At 34.6% G+C, this 16,568-nt stretch overlaps 1 protein-coding gene across 1 annotated transcript in view; it reads left to right on the plus strand.

The window, feature by feature from the left end:
• Positions 1–16,568, plus strand: part of LOC122788065 (keratin, type I cytoskeletal 19-like) — a 277,040-nt gene that overhangs the window by 51,502 nt on the left and 208,970 nt on the right. The window contains exon 3 of the mRNA XM_044054986.1: positions 6,472–6,628. Within this exon, the coding sequence (XP_043910921.1) occupies positions 6,472–6,628 (157 nt within the window). The remainder of the gene's footprint in view (positions 1–6,471; positions 6,629–16,568) is intronic.

The raw sequence follows: 16,568 nt of genomic DNA on the forward strand, positions 1-16,568 counted from the left end.
CTAGGGGCTACCCCCCCCCATTTAATTAATGAAATCAAAACATATGTTATAGGAAAATGGAGGAAAAAATATTTCCCTTTGTAGGGGAAACCATTAACGAATAGGGATATTACACAAGATTCAGGTACAGGATATAAAAGAGCATGCATTCTGGAATTTACATTGCAGGTAGTACATATTAAAGATATATTGAAAAAATATTGGAACATTTTGATTTTAGATGATGGATTGAGGAAGATTGTTGGGGATGCCCCCATATTTGTATATAAAATGGGTAGAAATTTAAAAAATATTTTTGAGAGAAACAATAGGTTATTGAGTATGAACACACAATACAAAGGAACTTGTAAATGTGGATGCTGCAGGTACTGTCAGGTTATATTAGAAGACGAAGGAGTTGTCTTGGATAATATTAAGAGGACAAGAGTCACTTTTGAGAGAGGTAATTGTAATACTAAAAATGTCATTTACGTGGCAAAATGTTTAAGGTGTACTTGCTATTATATAGGAAAAACAGAACGTATGTTCAAGAAGCGTATATATCATCATTTATACGCAATTAAGAAAAAAGATAGTAACAATGCACTCTATTGGCATGTATTAAACACTGACAGCACCCACCATTTTAAATTTGCCATTTTGGAACATGTTACTGAGAATAATAGAGGTGGCAACATGAGTGTATACATAGCAGAGAAAGAGGCTAAATGGCAAGTTTTAACTGATGCATCCACAATGCCTGGATTAAATGATTACATTACAATAAAGCCTTTTTTACAAGCAGCATAACATGATATACTTATGTAGTAGATATGCATGCACTATTATTAATGTATTTTTATTATTTTAGTGTGTTTTTAATGATAGTCATGGTATTATATTATATACATGATTCACATACTAAACCATTTATATTGTATTTTATATAATTATTATATTTAACACATTACTTACATATTTACACTGTATATGTGTAGAAGAATTGTGGCATCTATTTTATTGTGGTAGATATAGATTAACTCTTATGCACTTATTCTTATATACTAATTTTTCTAACAGTTTATCATTATGATTAAGTATTTTAGCATTTATAGGTTATTTTAACACTATTTGTTCATTCACCCTGTTATACGAAGATGGCTTTTACTAGTTATTATTTTTTGGTTATTTTTTGGCAATTCTTTGGCAATTTGGGGTATGAAATTAGTAGATATGTATTGAATTTAGATATATGTTTATTAGATCTGTCCATGACAGCTTATCGCACAGTTTGCATTAGTATTTATTAGTATTAGAATCAGCGACTATTATTATATATGTTGTTCAGTATATTAAATATATTAATATATTTTTATTTGTATGCATTTTAGTTATTTACAACATTGTTCATTTTATATTAGTGTAGCTTGAACATTTAGAGCAGAATATGCACCTCTTATATATAAAATGGATATAATTTAGATGTTTGTAATATTTTATGTAAGGTACCTTTTTAAATGGAAGCACTGTGATGGCGCCAAAAAGTGTTTAAATACGTTTGTGCTAGATCATTTTATTTGCTCTGTATCAGTGGTATTCTTTTTATGCTTGTCGTATTCTATTATTATTAAACAGGACGTATTATTGCTTGAATTGTGGGTTCTATCCTTCTGGACAAGACTAGTGTCTATGTTTCGTAGTGGATTGCACACTATTCTGGTAAGTCAGTAAATATGTGTATTCATAAGTAGGGGAACCTCAAACACAATGCAAATGTAGTGTATTAGATTGGATGTTGGTAATCTCAGGCATGTGTGTTTTGGGAAGCTTTTTTTTTTGTGTCTTGGAGACAAATGGGATTTCTAGGATATGAAAAAGACTCACTTTGACAAAGTCTAAAATCTATGCTATAAGGTAATGATAACAGAAATAACATGTAATCATTAACATGGTAATAAATGCTGATATGACTACTGAGTAAAACTCATGCAAAAAATTCATAAAATATTTTGGAGACTGTGGAGCACTTACTCTGTATATGCAATCCAAAAAAGAAAAAAACACAAGCAGACCAGGCTATATAATTTATTTCTTTAAAATTTAATTTTAATGCATGTGTTAATGCTTAACTTGGACTTAAGTGCTGCCCTCTGGTCAAGTACCAAGGCTGTAGGAAGTTTAAAGTAAGACCATCAAGGTAAAGTTTTCATTGAATATCCACCTGATCATTAGAAGGGACTGTAATGAAAAACAATAAACAGAAGGTAAAGTTGGGAAACACCACACCTCTGTTCACTGCTATATGTGACTTTCTTCCATCTTATAAAGCACAAAGGTACAATATGATTTCGTTCTTAATATAGCCTCAAATCAGTGGCAGCAAATTTCTGTTTTAAGCCTAAATATGGGTAGTCAGAAAATTAAGAGTAAATTGAACTTTTGATTATGTTCTTTCTCTTATAGGATCAGGATACCTAACAGGTATTTCTTTGTTGACTTCTCTTTATATGGTGAATGTTTGAGATGAGATTCTTGGCTATCATTCCAGGATATTTCACACTTTATAAATAGCAAACAAATAGGCCTGTCATGCCCTTATTCAAAATCATTTCAAATGTCTGAGATTTTCATTACTACCCATATTTCTGTAAGAGTATTCTGGTCTTTTGGCAGGCTTTATTACATTCATAAATTCAGCCTTACTGCCTTCATTAAAGCACTTATTAATTACTAGTGCATTCTTACTTACCCAAAAAATAAAGCAATGTGAGTGGGTCTCTAATTTTTTTCTGTCATGATTTCTGTGTGTAAACAAAGATCTATACCTTACGTTCAAAACAGCATTTTTCAGAAATGCTTCTGTTTCTCTTAGATGCTGAAAATGAATTGGGTTCCCACAGAAGAAAAAATGTAAAAACCTTATTTTTGCTTGTGGGTACAAGATAATGAACATTAATTTTACTAGAGCTTTTCAAATAATCAGACAAAGTTAATGCTCTCTCAAAGAATTATGAAAGTGTGCTTTCCAAAAAGAAATGAGTAGAGGATAAACTAGTGAAGAGATTAATGGAGCCATTAGGCACCTGAGAGCTGAGTATGACCTTAAAATAACTACTAAAAACAAAAAGAACTATTGTTTTTTCTTTCTCTGTGTCAGGAATTTAAGCAGTAACAACCAACAGCATTCAGAGCTAGTCCATAATAATACTGCTCAATCTGACCCCTATCTGACCCAGCAGAAATAGTTAATACCCTAGCTGACAAATTTACTTCATCCAACAGTCATAGCTATTCCACAGTCACAGATACCCTTCTTAATTACTGTGGAGCAAGTCCTGCCTGCCTTCTCAAAAGCTTAGGACACCTCATGCATGGGCTTAGATAGTACTTGATTGTCAGTAACAAATATGACCTATCTGAATCCCTACTTGCATCTTTCACTGACGCTTTTCCACTGGTTATATTCCTGAAGCCTGGAAATAAGCCATTGTGATGCCATTACACAGGCATCACCCAAATACATAGCTATAGACCCATTAGTCTGTCTAGCCTCAGACGTATAGATAAGGAATTTAAACCTGGATCTTTATCAATTCAGAAATGTCAAAGGAAGAGCTTAGTTCTTTAACCCCATTAATTTACTTTAAAAAGTCACTAAAGCAACAGATAATGATTACAAAGTGCATACAGCAGATTTGGACCTGGTCCAGGCTTTTTGACATTATTCCCAGTTGAAGCATTTGAAGTTAGAGCTGCCTTTTAATGACACGATTCCTGTTCTCATCAATGTTTTGTTCTAAAATGCAAGAAAGTGTCTGTGACACAATCTTTTTTCACCACAGCTACTACATACTTTGCAATATTCCTAGTTTGTCTAAAACCTAATTGTTTTACTCCTGCTGTCAACTCTGATTGTCTAAATTAAGAGTAAACTTATGCCATCCATATAAATCTCAGTGTTCATTGAATCCATCTCTACCTCTCCAAACAGCTTTTCCAGCATGACTGTTTCATTTAGAAGAACCTATGCTGATGAACAGTTCAATATCTTTCTATAAGAGAACTGATAGGATATTTTGGTTTTGTCATTAGGTTTGTTCTCTATAAATTCCTGTTACATGCTTGGTAGTGAAGTTCTGTAGCTATCAATATATTTATATTTTCCTTCACTTTAAAATATTCTTTTTCATTTCTCTTTTTTCTAGTCTTTCATACTATACCATTATAAGACCACCTCCAAACAGCCTGTATAAAATGTATTTCTACCAGGTACTAAGTGCAGTATTACTTAGCTTTGGCCAGTTTCATTTAATTGATTTTATCAGTATTACTCAATGTGTTTGGCATATTATTTCTGACAGCTTATTCATCCTGTCTGATAATAATTGTGTATGCTGTTACATAGCACTGAACCATCTGGTTTTCCTAATTTTATTAATTTCTGATACCTGCTTTATCCTCTTTATGATCTTAGGTGAGGCAATGCCTATCCTTACAAGCAATAGGCATGAGGCAGCGAACCAGTTATTGGCAGGACAACCATCTAGTCCATGGTGCACATATTACTCACACCACATGCTACCTATGAGCAATTTAAGATGACTGGAAATAGTTCACAAAGCCATCCAATAAGTAGAAGTTTGTGTATGCAAAGTATGCCATGTCACTATAAGGCAGTACAAAACTTTAATTATTAGTCATGACATTTACTTTTACAAAAAGCAATGCAAACACTGAAAACATTAGAGGACTGCCAATTTGTCTAACTGCATGTATCTGAAATGTGGAAGGAAACCTGGAAAGGCCTGCATAGACACAGGAGGGAAATGCTGACTGAATAGAAAGTACTCCAGGAGTGAGCCAAATTATAGAAACAAGTCCTTTGAGGTAGTAGGCCTTATCTATGAACCACAGTGCTACCATTACACACTCAAAATTATCACTTTATAAACAACAGTATCTTGTAGTCATACAGTATATTTATACTCTAAACTCTTCCGATACTTGTAATTTGTTGTTTGCCTCATTCAGAAATCTAACCTCACATTATTATATTATGATTTTGAATCTGTCTTGTTGTAAAGATCTAATCATAAGTCACAACTAAATGTGTACAATTACATGTCTTTATGTCTCTGACCTTGGCCCTTGGACTTGGCTGAAAAGGGTACTTTTGACCAATTTCTTCATCTAGTTATCAAATAAAATAAATATATTGATTAACAAATAAGTTCATAAAAACAGCATCTAAAATTCTGACAATTACCACATTTAATGCAACAAAAATAGCAGAATGTGCTTGGAATTATAATGTTTGTTAAAAATAATGGTAGCATTTTCAGGATTTTCTCTTAAAAAGCTGATCATTAAACTGTGGTTGTTCTTATAGCAAGTATGAAGTATGAAAATTGCATTTGTTGCTAAATTGTGGAGACACAGAGGTGACTTATGGATGACAGTTACTATCTCGTGAAATTGTATGGTTTCTCTGTTTTAATTATTCATCTTTAGCTAAGAAGCACAGAGGCACTGGGCCTCAGATTTAAAACCTCTAATATAGACAGCTTTATGAGTATCATACAATAACCCCGATTTATATTGTACTCAATCCCCACTATTTTTAGGATATAAACTGAACCTGCATTTAGGAATGAGATGTCATAGTCATTTGATCCAAAAGGTGTGTTTCTCTAACTAAGCCATGTTTATACCTCAAACTATAATAGCCACCACTTTCCTGCTTTGTGCTAAACCATATAGAATGTAAAACTTCTGGTAGGTCAGTAGGGTCTATATTAGAACACCAAACATTTGAAATGTCGGGTGTTCTAATATCAACCCATTTTCAGCGAACGCTGAAAATATCAAAGTAACAGGAAACCAAATTATTTTCTAGGGAAAGAATTTGGTTGCCCGTTTCTGTCGCTTTGGTATTTTCAGTGCTCTGGTGGAAAGTTACAGGTCGGGTTCAGGAAAGTGTGCGATTGTGTGGACGTGTGGGTTAGGGCGGGTTAGGAGAGTTAGGGTTAGGGTGCAGGTGAGGTGACTGTGCAATAGTGACAGACCTTAGGGTTAGGGTTTGGGTTAAGGTAAGTGGATAGTTAGTGGTGTTCGTATAGTTTAGTGTAGGGTTAGGTGTTAGAATTTAGGTGTATTTGTGTGGATTGCTGTTTGTTTGGTGTGCTTGTGTTGTGTGTATGTGTTTTGGAACAGCAAATTTTTTCCCTAAGAAAAAATTTGCTGTTCCAAATGTTCGATGTTTTTTTTTTCGATTGCTAGGGTTCAATATTAGAACACTAGACATTTTGAATGTTCGGTGTTCTAATATAGACCCGGTCAGTATTACAACAGTGTATTTGTTACAAAGGCAGAACCTGGATGAGTCCAATGGGAAAAAAACAAGGAAACAGAAAATGACAATAAACAGACTGAACTTCCATGCCAACAGAACTACATAATTGATTAACATAATGCTTCTTCTTTGTGTTAAAGGTACAACAATGAGGTGCTGCTGAAACAGAGTACTGAAACTGATGTCAACAGCCTGCGAAAGCTACTCAGTGACCTAGACCTGTCGAAGCATGACTTGGAGAAGGCGGTTGATAATGTGAATGATGAAATAAACTATCTCAAGAAAAACCATAAAGAGGTACTGCTGGCACTGTGAACTACTTGAAGTGAATAAATATGATTTAAACAATGAGCACAACTTTATCTTAATTTAAATGCTGAGATGACTCTCTTATAATAGGTAAATTAAGATGACAGTAATTTAGCTTCATGCATTTTTTAATTCATTATGTTTAACAGATATTCTTACAAATTGTGACTTCATGACACAATAGCTGAGTGGTACCTGTTAGAAGGGGCACTTAAGCATCATTTTTCTGCGGCATTCTTATTTCACTACATACAAGTCATATTTCAGAAACCACATCATATTTTCATGGAGATAGTCTGTAAGCATCATTACAAGATAAAAAAATATTTTCAGTTTCAGCCTAATTTTTTATACTGTATATAAATCATGTTAGAGGAGGTAGTGTTCTATATTTTACACAGACCTGTGGCTTATTTTTCACATGAATGTGACATCTTCAAGTCTAAAAATTTATAATAAACCTTTTATGTACTACTAAATAGTTCATGTACTAGAGGCAGAATAAAATATTAAAAGTAATTCAAAGGAGAAGAAAGTATAGCATATCAATGGGTTATTTAAGAATATTAACAAAACAGAGTTGTATAGCCTTCTGGACTTTAAAAAAGTAATTGTATACTCTAGGTATTGAGGTTACACTTTGGAAGCCATGGTTAATTATTTATTTTGGCCACTATTCCCATGCCAGAGGCATTTTTTGTACCTTATGTTATGTATTATTGGTTGAAGGCAGTTAGAATGTATGAATCAGGTATTCATCGTTCTTATTTTATGTAGTCATATATTTCTTACTTTTCCTTCCTCCATTTTAATTAGGGGATATTTCTCTCAAAAGAATCCAAGGAATTTATTAAAACATGGGTATAAATCCCCCAATCTTTCCTGCTATTTCTTTTCCTGCTACTAGTCTAATTAACCTTGATATGCTGCTCCAATATTTTGTGGGTTGGTGGTATATCACAACCCACATAATATGTCTCACCATGGATTACCTATCCATGCATATAGAATGTTGCTGACTGCAGTTTGCCAAAGTTTGTCAGTAACACTCCTATGTGAGAGTAGTAACACACATGTTGTCCTGATGTCTGTAGAATAAATATCTATCATTAATGTAATACCTTCCTATAAACCCAAAGAATGAGAACAGTTCATTCTGTGACACTTTGTAGTCCAAGTTCATAACTAGATCCTCAATCCGAGTTACACTTGCTGACTTTCAATTTTAGGAGTAATATTGTGTTGCTCCAGAGTTATACACCTTTGTAGACATTTTTTTGATTTATTACAGAGTGCTCATATTTCATTTCACACAACAAGCACATGTACAAGTAAGTATCTACAGTGTTCATAGCAATTTCAACAGCATTTGACATGGGTGGCTTCAGTAAATAAAAATACTCATGTTAAATTTAATGCACACATTCAACAATACAACATAACCGCGTTTTAATTACACATTTTAATTACTAGCAGCAAACATCTATTTGCCGATCATGTCATCTAGCTGTATAATAGCTTTTCTCTACATTTCAGTCAGTTTCACTTATTTAGTCTTCACCTGCCAGTTAAACACAATAAATAATTATCCAAGAAATATGACTCATAGTTATAAGAAAAAAATCATATTTTCAACTTGGAAGGGTCTTTCCAGTGAGATGGAATAAAATAATGCATAATTGCAGACATTTTATTTAACCAGAATATATGTACTTTCAGCGCAGGATATACAGCTGAATCATTAAAATGTAATCAAACTGTAGTCTTACTGTAAATCTACATGTGCCTAACTTTCAATACTAGATCAGTTTATGACTTCCCAGACCGAATGCACATTAGGGCACCATCAAATGTTATTGGGGACATCAGGAGTATCAGCCCCACAATCTCTACAATTGATTTTCAATAGTCATTATGAAAAAAAAAAACACAATAGTCATTTCTCATAATATATGGTAAAGGGTTTACTTAGATCTAGCAATCCCATAAAGTCTTGTCAATAGTTATAGCTTAGATGCAAGACCCAGCAAAGAGAGCAAAACACCTGCTGTCAGAATCACTAGATTTTCAGTCAAGTGAGTCTACCCTGTATTTCAGTTTAAATGTAAACTGCTACCAGATCCCAACCATTTTGTTTCTCTTAAAATGTAAATTAAGGATGTTAGGCATAAGTTTAGCTTGTTCCATTCACAGGACCTTACTGCATTGTCCTTAAATCAGAGAGATCAGCAACGGATTTTAAGTAGTAACCAAAGCTTGTTTCATAAAAGGAAACAAACATGATGTTCCCCTCACATTTTACGCAAACATCATTTTACTTATTTATATGACTTTCCTCCCATTTCCACTATTTTACCTTATGCCCTTCAATACACTATGATGGGTAACCTGAAGTGGGTATTTGTTGACAAGGAAAAGAAACCTGTCATTTTATCCTAAGCTGAGTCACTGCATGCAGTATTTATAATATGAAGTCTTTTGGTTAGTGTCTTTGCATACCAGTCATAAACCTTTGTCTGCTTCCTGCCTAACGATCTAGACTGTATTTATTGCCAAATCTATGAGGTGCTTACTTTATTAACACACAGTGGGGTAACTGCATATGTGAGGGAAATTTAAAAAAAAATATGGGCAGCCTAAATCTGTTTAAATACCCTATTCCTCAAGTTACTCCACATAAATGTATTAATTGAAGACATTATGTTCTTCAGAATAGGGTACATGGGAGAACATTGCACATTGCACAGAAATTTATACACTACAGGAACAAAGAATATTTTATATGTGGCCACTTGACTTAAAAGTGATAAAAACATCTTATACTAATAAGTAACCAAACATATAGCTTCTCTTGCAAGGGAGCTAAATTCATCTACAACTTCTTATGGGGATTTAGAGAGCGGTAGCCCTCACAAATAAACTAGTGGTTCCTTATATCACTTATAAGTTAAGTTTACCTCCAAACTCTTTAATCTTTTGTCTGCTGAATTATTGGGAAATAGTTCTGCCTTTGATGTGTTTAGACATAATCATGACATATCTGTAAAGAAATGAGGTACATCCATATGCAACTTAATATCAGTGAATAAGTCAGTTAAGAGTAAACAATCATCTTCAAACCAGAAAGGTGTAGCCCAGGTATCCTTAAGCTTCCAGCCTAGTAACTGTAACCTTCTAAGCAGTGGTTCTTCTGTGATAAAAAACAAATACAGGAGATAAGTGGCTTATCTGACTACTGCCAATCACTAATTTAAATTACTCTGATAACATGTTTGTTAATATTATAACTATGGGATTATGATATAAAGCCTAAACTACCTGCATACATTTTCTCAAGGAAGGCTAGACATTCCATTACTTTCAATAGATAATACGTCCTTCAAATAGTGTCATATGCCTTCTCAATGTCTACCAACACTGGGACTGCTGGGTTAATCTCTGAAACTTGTGACTGCATAAGAGTAATGAGTGATCTTAGTTCTACCAAGCACAAATCCTTCCTGTACAGGAGATATAAGGAAGTAATTGTTTAATCATGTTCACTGTGATTGTACCATAAATGCTAATATGAATATTTAACAATGACATAAGATTATAATTTTCTCTAATATATAGGATCAATATTTGACTTGTGTAAAACTGTATTATCAGAAAGTGTCAAGGAAGGTATAGAAAGTACACTTTACTGAATAACCAGAAAGACAGCAGTCAGAATGTAGGCCAGACCTTCCTGGAGCAGATTATATAGATTCACATTTGGAAGATCTGGTCCTCGTGTTTCTCATTAGGAATTTCTTTAATAGCCTTCAGTACTTTGCCTCATCTTATACAGAGGCACAGCTGCTATTTCTTTTTTTTCCCTCAAAAAATGTTTTATTTTCAATTAAAATAACATTTACATAATATTTTTAAATATAATTTTAAACAACTATATACAATATTTACAATAGCTTGACGTTCACTTATATACACTGTATGTTATTAAATATAGAATTAACAGATCAGTTATCAGCGATACAATATTGATTATTGCAGAGTGTCCAACGAAGACATAACTTTCTTCCAAGGATTATTTACCAGTGGCCTGGGATAGATTCGTAGTTCATTGATTTTTATTTCCATCGATGCACTTGTCTTCAGTAAAGTGTAGAATTCTTCCAAGGTTGGGGGTGTATTTGAATTTCAACTTCTGGTTACGCATTTCCTAGATATAGCAAGTATTGTCCATAACAAATACATATTTGTCTTATTCAGGTAGGGACCTTCATTTACATTTAGTATAATCAATGCTTTAGTTAAGGTAAAGGATTCATTAAATAAAGCTTGTAAAAAATGATTGATTCCATTTCAATATGATTTCATTTATTACATTCATAAAAAATATTAATCCAGTCTGCTTTAAATATTAAATATAAATAAATATTTTCTCCAGTCTTTCTTTCTTTTTCTTTCTTTCTTTCTTATTTTTTTAAGTTTGAAATCCTGACAGTTCAGAGATATGAGATAGACAGTGCAATATAAGGGAAATAAGGTATTTTTCCTTAGTTTTGCATAACATACCTGATTTTCTTTGTACTTCTGCCCTGCCTCTCTCATAACTCTAAACTCTCTGGATTTCAAATGTCATACTTCTTGACCTGTTAGCTGAAGAAAACTGGAAAACTACAGCATATATTAATAGAAGAAAGTCTGGGCGACCAGACTTTTTTTCTATTGGTATATTTTAGATTTTACAATGGGCACGCTGGTTGGGCTGACCAATCAGTGTGCACATTTTTGAATGTTAATGACCAGTCATTGTATAATAGCCAATATCCCTTCTCTCTAACAGTTAAATATCCATGTTTCTTCACCTATATTTGAATGCTAAAGCCAAAGTCTTCCCTGACTTATTACAGTTTGTCGTACTGTACAAAACTTTTCTCTCTTAAAAGTTTATAGGCAGTTTTTCCCTAGCAACACCTACTATTTTATGATTCTCCTCTTAATTGTTAATAATGTCTCTATCTTTAAAATGAGAATAATATTAGTTCCTCTATTATCCCAATTTCATCTTTTCTTTTTCTCCCTAAGGAGTTTCTTTGCTACCTGACGTACTCCTTTAATGTATTCCTTAAATGCCTCCCACTGAAACTTTGAGTTAAAGGCACTCAGTGGATTCCATTCTACAAACTTCTTTAGGTGGTGATGTATATGGGACAATTGTATATAGTTTTTCTGTTTTCTAGCTGTGGTATTAGTATCCACTTCCTATCATGTATTCCAAATACCAGGATTCAGCCATTGCCAATTTGCACTTAGGTGAGACAGTTGCTAATCTGACCTGTTGCATGAAAATTAGAAGTGGATTTTGGGAAGGCAACTTTCCTAAAAGTCAGAAAAAAATAATTACATTTTCAGTGTAAGCTGTTACATATCTGGAGCTGGGTCTGAGAATCCAGCCTGAAAGCTTTTAAAATGTTGCTTCCACTCAATGATGTTCAAACAGCATCACTTTATAACCTCATACTCATGTGTACAAAACATAACAAATTCCTGCTCCTTTCCCTAACCCCCAGCCCTGCATATTACTCTATAGAAAACCCTTTCCATAACAGCACTACTATACCACATGCTTAGATATACTATCCACACATTACACATACGCACAGCACAAAATCTATTCCCTTACCTAGACCTTACTCTAATCCTAAGCTGCAGACACTTATGCAGATGCAGACACACACACACACACACACACACACACACACACACACACACACACACACACACACACACACACACACACACACACACACACACACACACACACTGTTACCCCTATATCTGAATGTTTCAGCATTAACACACACACCCACTTACTTTAACCAAAAGTTCATCCCATACAAAACACATCATTCAACATTACTGAATTTAACAATTCCTAAAGTTGATGAAACCAACATTTGATGTAAAAAAAACATTGAAGTCTTTTGATGAAAAATACATTCTAGAATTGAAGTACATAAACTGCAGAGACAACTTCAAGTTCAGTTCACTCTATGCAGTGTGGCATTTAGCTAAATGAAAACAAGCTTAATGCTGGAGATGTAAAAGTCTCTTAAACAACAACACAGTCTTACAGTTCTGGTTTCACAAATACCAAATGTTCTAAGTAATCTCAGGCAAGCTTCAAATAATCCTCCTGATATAATCATGGGTGTATTCCTGTTACTCCATGCCTTTTTTCAGTAATCTATCCTGCTGTTATCTACCAAGAGTTACTAATCTTGGCCACAATAGTTCTTCTCAAAGAGATCTAAATGCTTCTTCCTGTCAACATTTTAGATGGTAACTACCGACATTCCCTTTTCCCGGCCATAATTCTCCCTCTTTTCTAATAGGAAAGCATCTCTGCGATGTTGTCATAAGCTCTCCCTTTTAACTGCCATTCTGCAGATGATCCCATATCAGCCTCTGCTGCAGCAAGCTTTACCATACTGTTTACGTCATGCATAATAGCTCAATATTAAATAATATTTTCACAGCAAAGAAGCATTTTCACTGTTCGTGAAAATGTGTTCACATGTCCTGCAAACAGCTATCATCCTGCCCAGGATTGGTTCTGCATTTTATGCCTATCACTTGCCCAGAGAGGGTCTAACTCCACAGAAACCCTGAACAATGTAACATATCTATAAGAAAATGAATTAATTAATTTCTGCTATTTCAACAAGTTAAGATAGACAAGACAATTGGTTCTGATGGGATTCATCTTGCAGTTATTTTGCCAAATCTTGAAAAGAAGTTAGTGAAGACAGGAAATAGACATGATTAACAATAGTCATAGACTAACATCAGTTATTGGTAAAATCATGAAATCACTACTGAGGGCTGCTTTGCCATATCAAGAAGTCTTTAACCAGCACAGCTTTGCACCAGGAAGGTAGTGCTAAATGAATATAATAGAGTTTGGTGATTTTGTGATCAGATTTTTTTTTTTTTTTGGAGTAACACAGAAATGGGTTGTACATGGGGCCTACTTTGATTTCATTAAGGTGTTTGTTTTGGTGCTGCACATATTAGGGAACACTGGAATGGATCGTACGGTCTAAGCATAGGTAAAACACTGTCTGGGCAAAATGATTGAAATGATTATAATAATTGGAGTGTGGGGAGCTGAAAGGTTCGTTGCCAATAGGTACCATTTTTCAAGTTGTGGATTGCAAGCTTACTGCTAGTGGATCACTGTTGCTGGAGCAGAATTACTTAAATCAATACATGGAATGTAGTTTGCTAACTGTGGTTGTAGTTTGTCATAGCTATAGTCCAATCATACAATTAAATTACATTTCAGATACAGATTTAGTCATAATTTAATTAGCACAGGAAAAATGCAGATGTCAGAATGAAACTTGAAAAAATTGGAGAGAGCAGTGACTGCAGTTCACCTTCTGAAGACTGAAGAGCTATTAACATCTAGAAGTCCACAGAATGAAGAAAGAGCAGTCTTTGTTTCACTCTTGGCCCTGAACAAGACAAAGCAAGGCTCATAAATGATATTTTTCCTGCTAAGTTAACTTTTATTTAGTATTATTTTAAATGTAACTTTGCTACTATTCAGCATTGCTTTAATTTTAACTGTAATCCAGTAATTGCACTTAAGCATGCTTTTGTTCTGAAATTATGCTGCTAAACCCATTAGTGTATTTGCGTTTGTGTGTGTGTATGTGTATATGTGGATATGCATAGCAAGAATGTGTCTCTCTACTAGCGTTATGTAGGATCTATGTACTTTTATACCCTTGCCAACCAAAATAATAAATAACCTAAGAAATTGTTTAGGTCTTGAATGCTGATAGGGCTTCTGCTTAATGATTATTTTTTGTTTCTGTAGTAACTCTAGCTCGAGACTGAGATTTGCACCAACAGTGGTGCAGGTATCAATTAAAACAAATCAATTGTACAGTTAAAGGTTAATAACCTTGCTTGTAATTTCTCTATGGAGGCAGAGCTGTGGCAAGTGTGAAGAAAAGAGAAGTTTGTCTTCTAGTTTCATAGGTGATTACTAGTCTATTGACCTTAAAGAACCTTTTTAAGCCTAGCCACGCTTCTGAAAATAATTTGACAGGTTTTGCTATCACTCATTTTGTAGAGGGTATATCTTAAGTATGTGTGGCTGAGCATTTACAAGCTTCTTCTTTCTAATAGGAACATAGGTGACAGACCAAGAATACATTTGTGATTACCCATCCACTGATCCAAGTTTTGCTTGATAAGCAGAGGGAGGAATTCTGCTTCGCACAGATGGGGCGTTTATTCTTATGCTGGTTGCAGATGAGGGTTAGGCCCCTTAACCGGGTGTTTCAGTGTTATTTGTTTTGTGGTTGTGCAACAGGTTTATAACTGCTGGATCACAGGATGTTTTAAGACCAGACATAGATCACTTCCCAGCAGCAGTAGAGAGGTAGGAGACTGAGTACAAGGATAAGTCTTTGATGTGGTCTGCATGGGATTTGTTGTCTACACCATGTATTCTTTTTGTGAGAAACCTCTCATGACCAAAAGTCAGTCTTGCAACTTCCCAACTCTGCAAATCAATACAAACCTATGTTTTCAGTGAATTAGATATGTTTCTGAGATATTATAGGGGTCTTCCCAACTACACTTATTATGTGTGTAACATGATGAATGCTTCTTTGTTCTATTATGTGCAGATTCCTGTAGAATATTTATCTGCAGTTATTTTGACATTTATCCTGCATGTTTGTACTTGTCTTAGAGTTTTTATTCCTACTTTAATGAAAATGGGACATCCAAGATGGAATTTCTCTGCAAATGCAATGAATCAATTAATTAATAAGTTAAATGATCACCTAATTATTCATTTGATATTGATTATACAGGGTAGGTTACAAGAGCATTACAGTGGGTCATAATACAGATAAATCCGAGAATCACTGCCATAAGGTTCAGTTCTGCAACCTATCTTTTACATTAACATATGTGGTAAAGCAGAAGGTCTGTAAGGAAAAATATGTCGTTTAGATTGATGACACAAAAATATAAAAAAATGAGTGGATATATAAGGAGGCATAGAAATGATGAAGAAGAACTTGTCAAATTTGAAGAAGCATTAAGAAAATATCAGCTTAAATTAAAAATAAAGAACTTCAAAATACTCTGAAAGTAGTGTATAACCAGATAGGAAGCTGCAGGTTCATAGGTTCATAGGTTCATAGGTTATACTAGGCTATCTACCTTAGGGCATTTATAAGCCTAGCCAGAGTGTGTTTGGCTTTTGCCATCCTTTTGGATTAGTTGACTGTGCCTCTGTATAGTAGGTCACAGAAGGTAGCCCTTTTAAGGTTAGTTTACTGTACCTCTGTCAAGCAGGAACACAGAAGAGATCCCAGGGGTAAACCTACGATCTCCCATCCACTCATCAAGATTTCTCTTGAAGAGGGTCAGTGAGGGGCTCTGCCTAACATGGATTGGGATTTTGTTCCAGAGGGAGGGGAGGCTCTGGGATATGAATCTGTCCCTCCAGCATGTCCTATTTATTTCTGTGCTGAGGTTCAAGTCCCTGGAGCATGTAGCTCTAAGGGAGTTGGATTTCCTGAGGTGAAGCATGTCCATTAATTCTGGGTTGGACATGGCTTTATACGTCAGACACAGATCGCCTCTGAGTAGGCCGTACGCAACTGAGTAGAGCTGGAGTTCCTTTAGCTGAACTGCATAGGGCATCTGTTTGAGCCCCTTGATCCTCTTGGTGAGATACTTTTGGGGTCTTTCCAGTTGCTGCAGATGTCGGATAAGGTACATCCCAAATGGGGCATTGTACTCAATTATGAGCCTGATAAGTGATAAGTAGAGGGGCACAATGACCTCTCTTGATCTAGATGTAAACCCTTTCATGATAAGGTGGGCTATATAGAAGGTCTTTCTA

Source organism: Protopterus annectens, chromosome 13.part0 (genome assembly GCF_019279795.1).
Source record: "Protopterus annectens isolate FY-2018-M chromosome 13.part0, PAN1.0, whole genome shotgun sequence".
Lineage (NCBI taxonomy): Eukaryota > Metazoa > Chordata > Ceratodontiformes > Protopteridae > Protopterus > Protopterus annectens.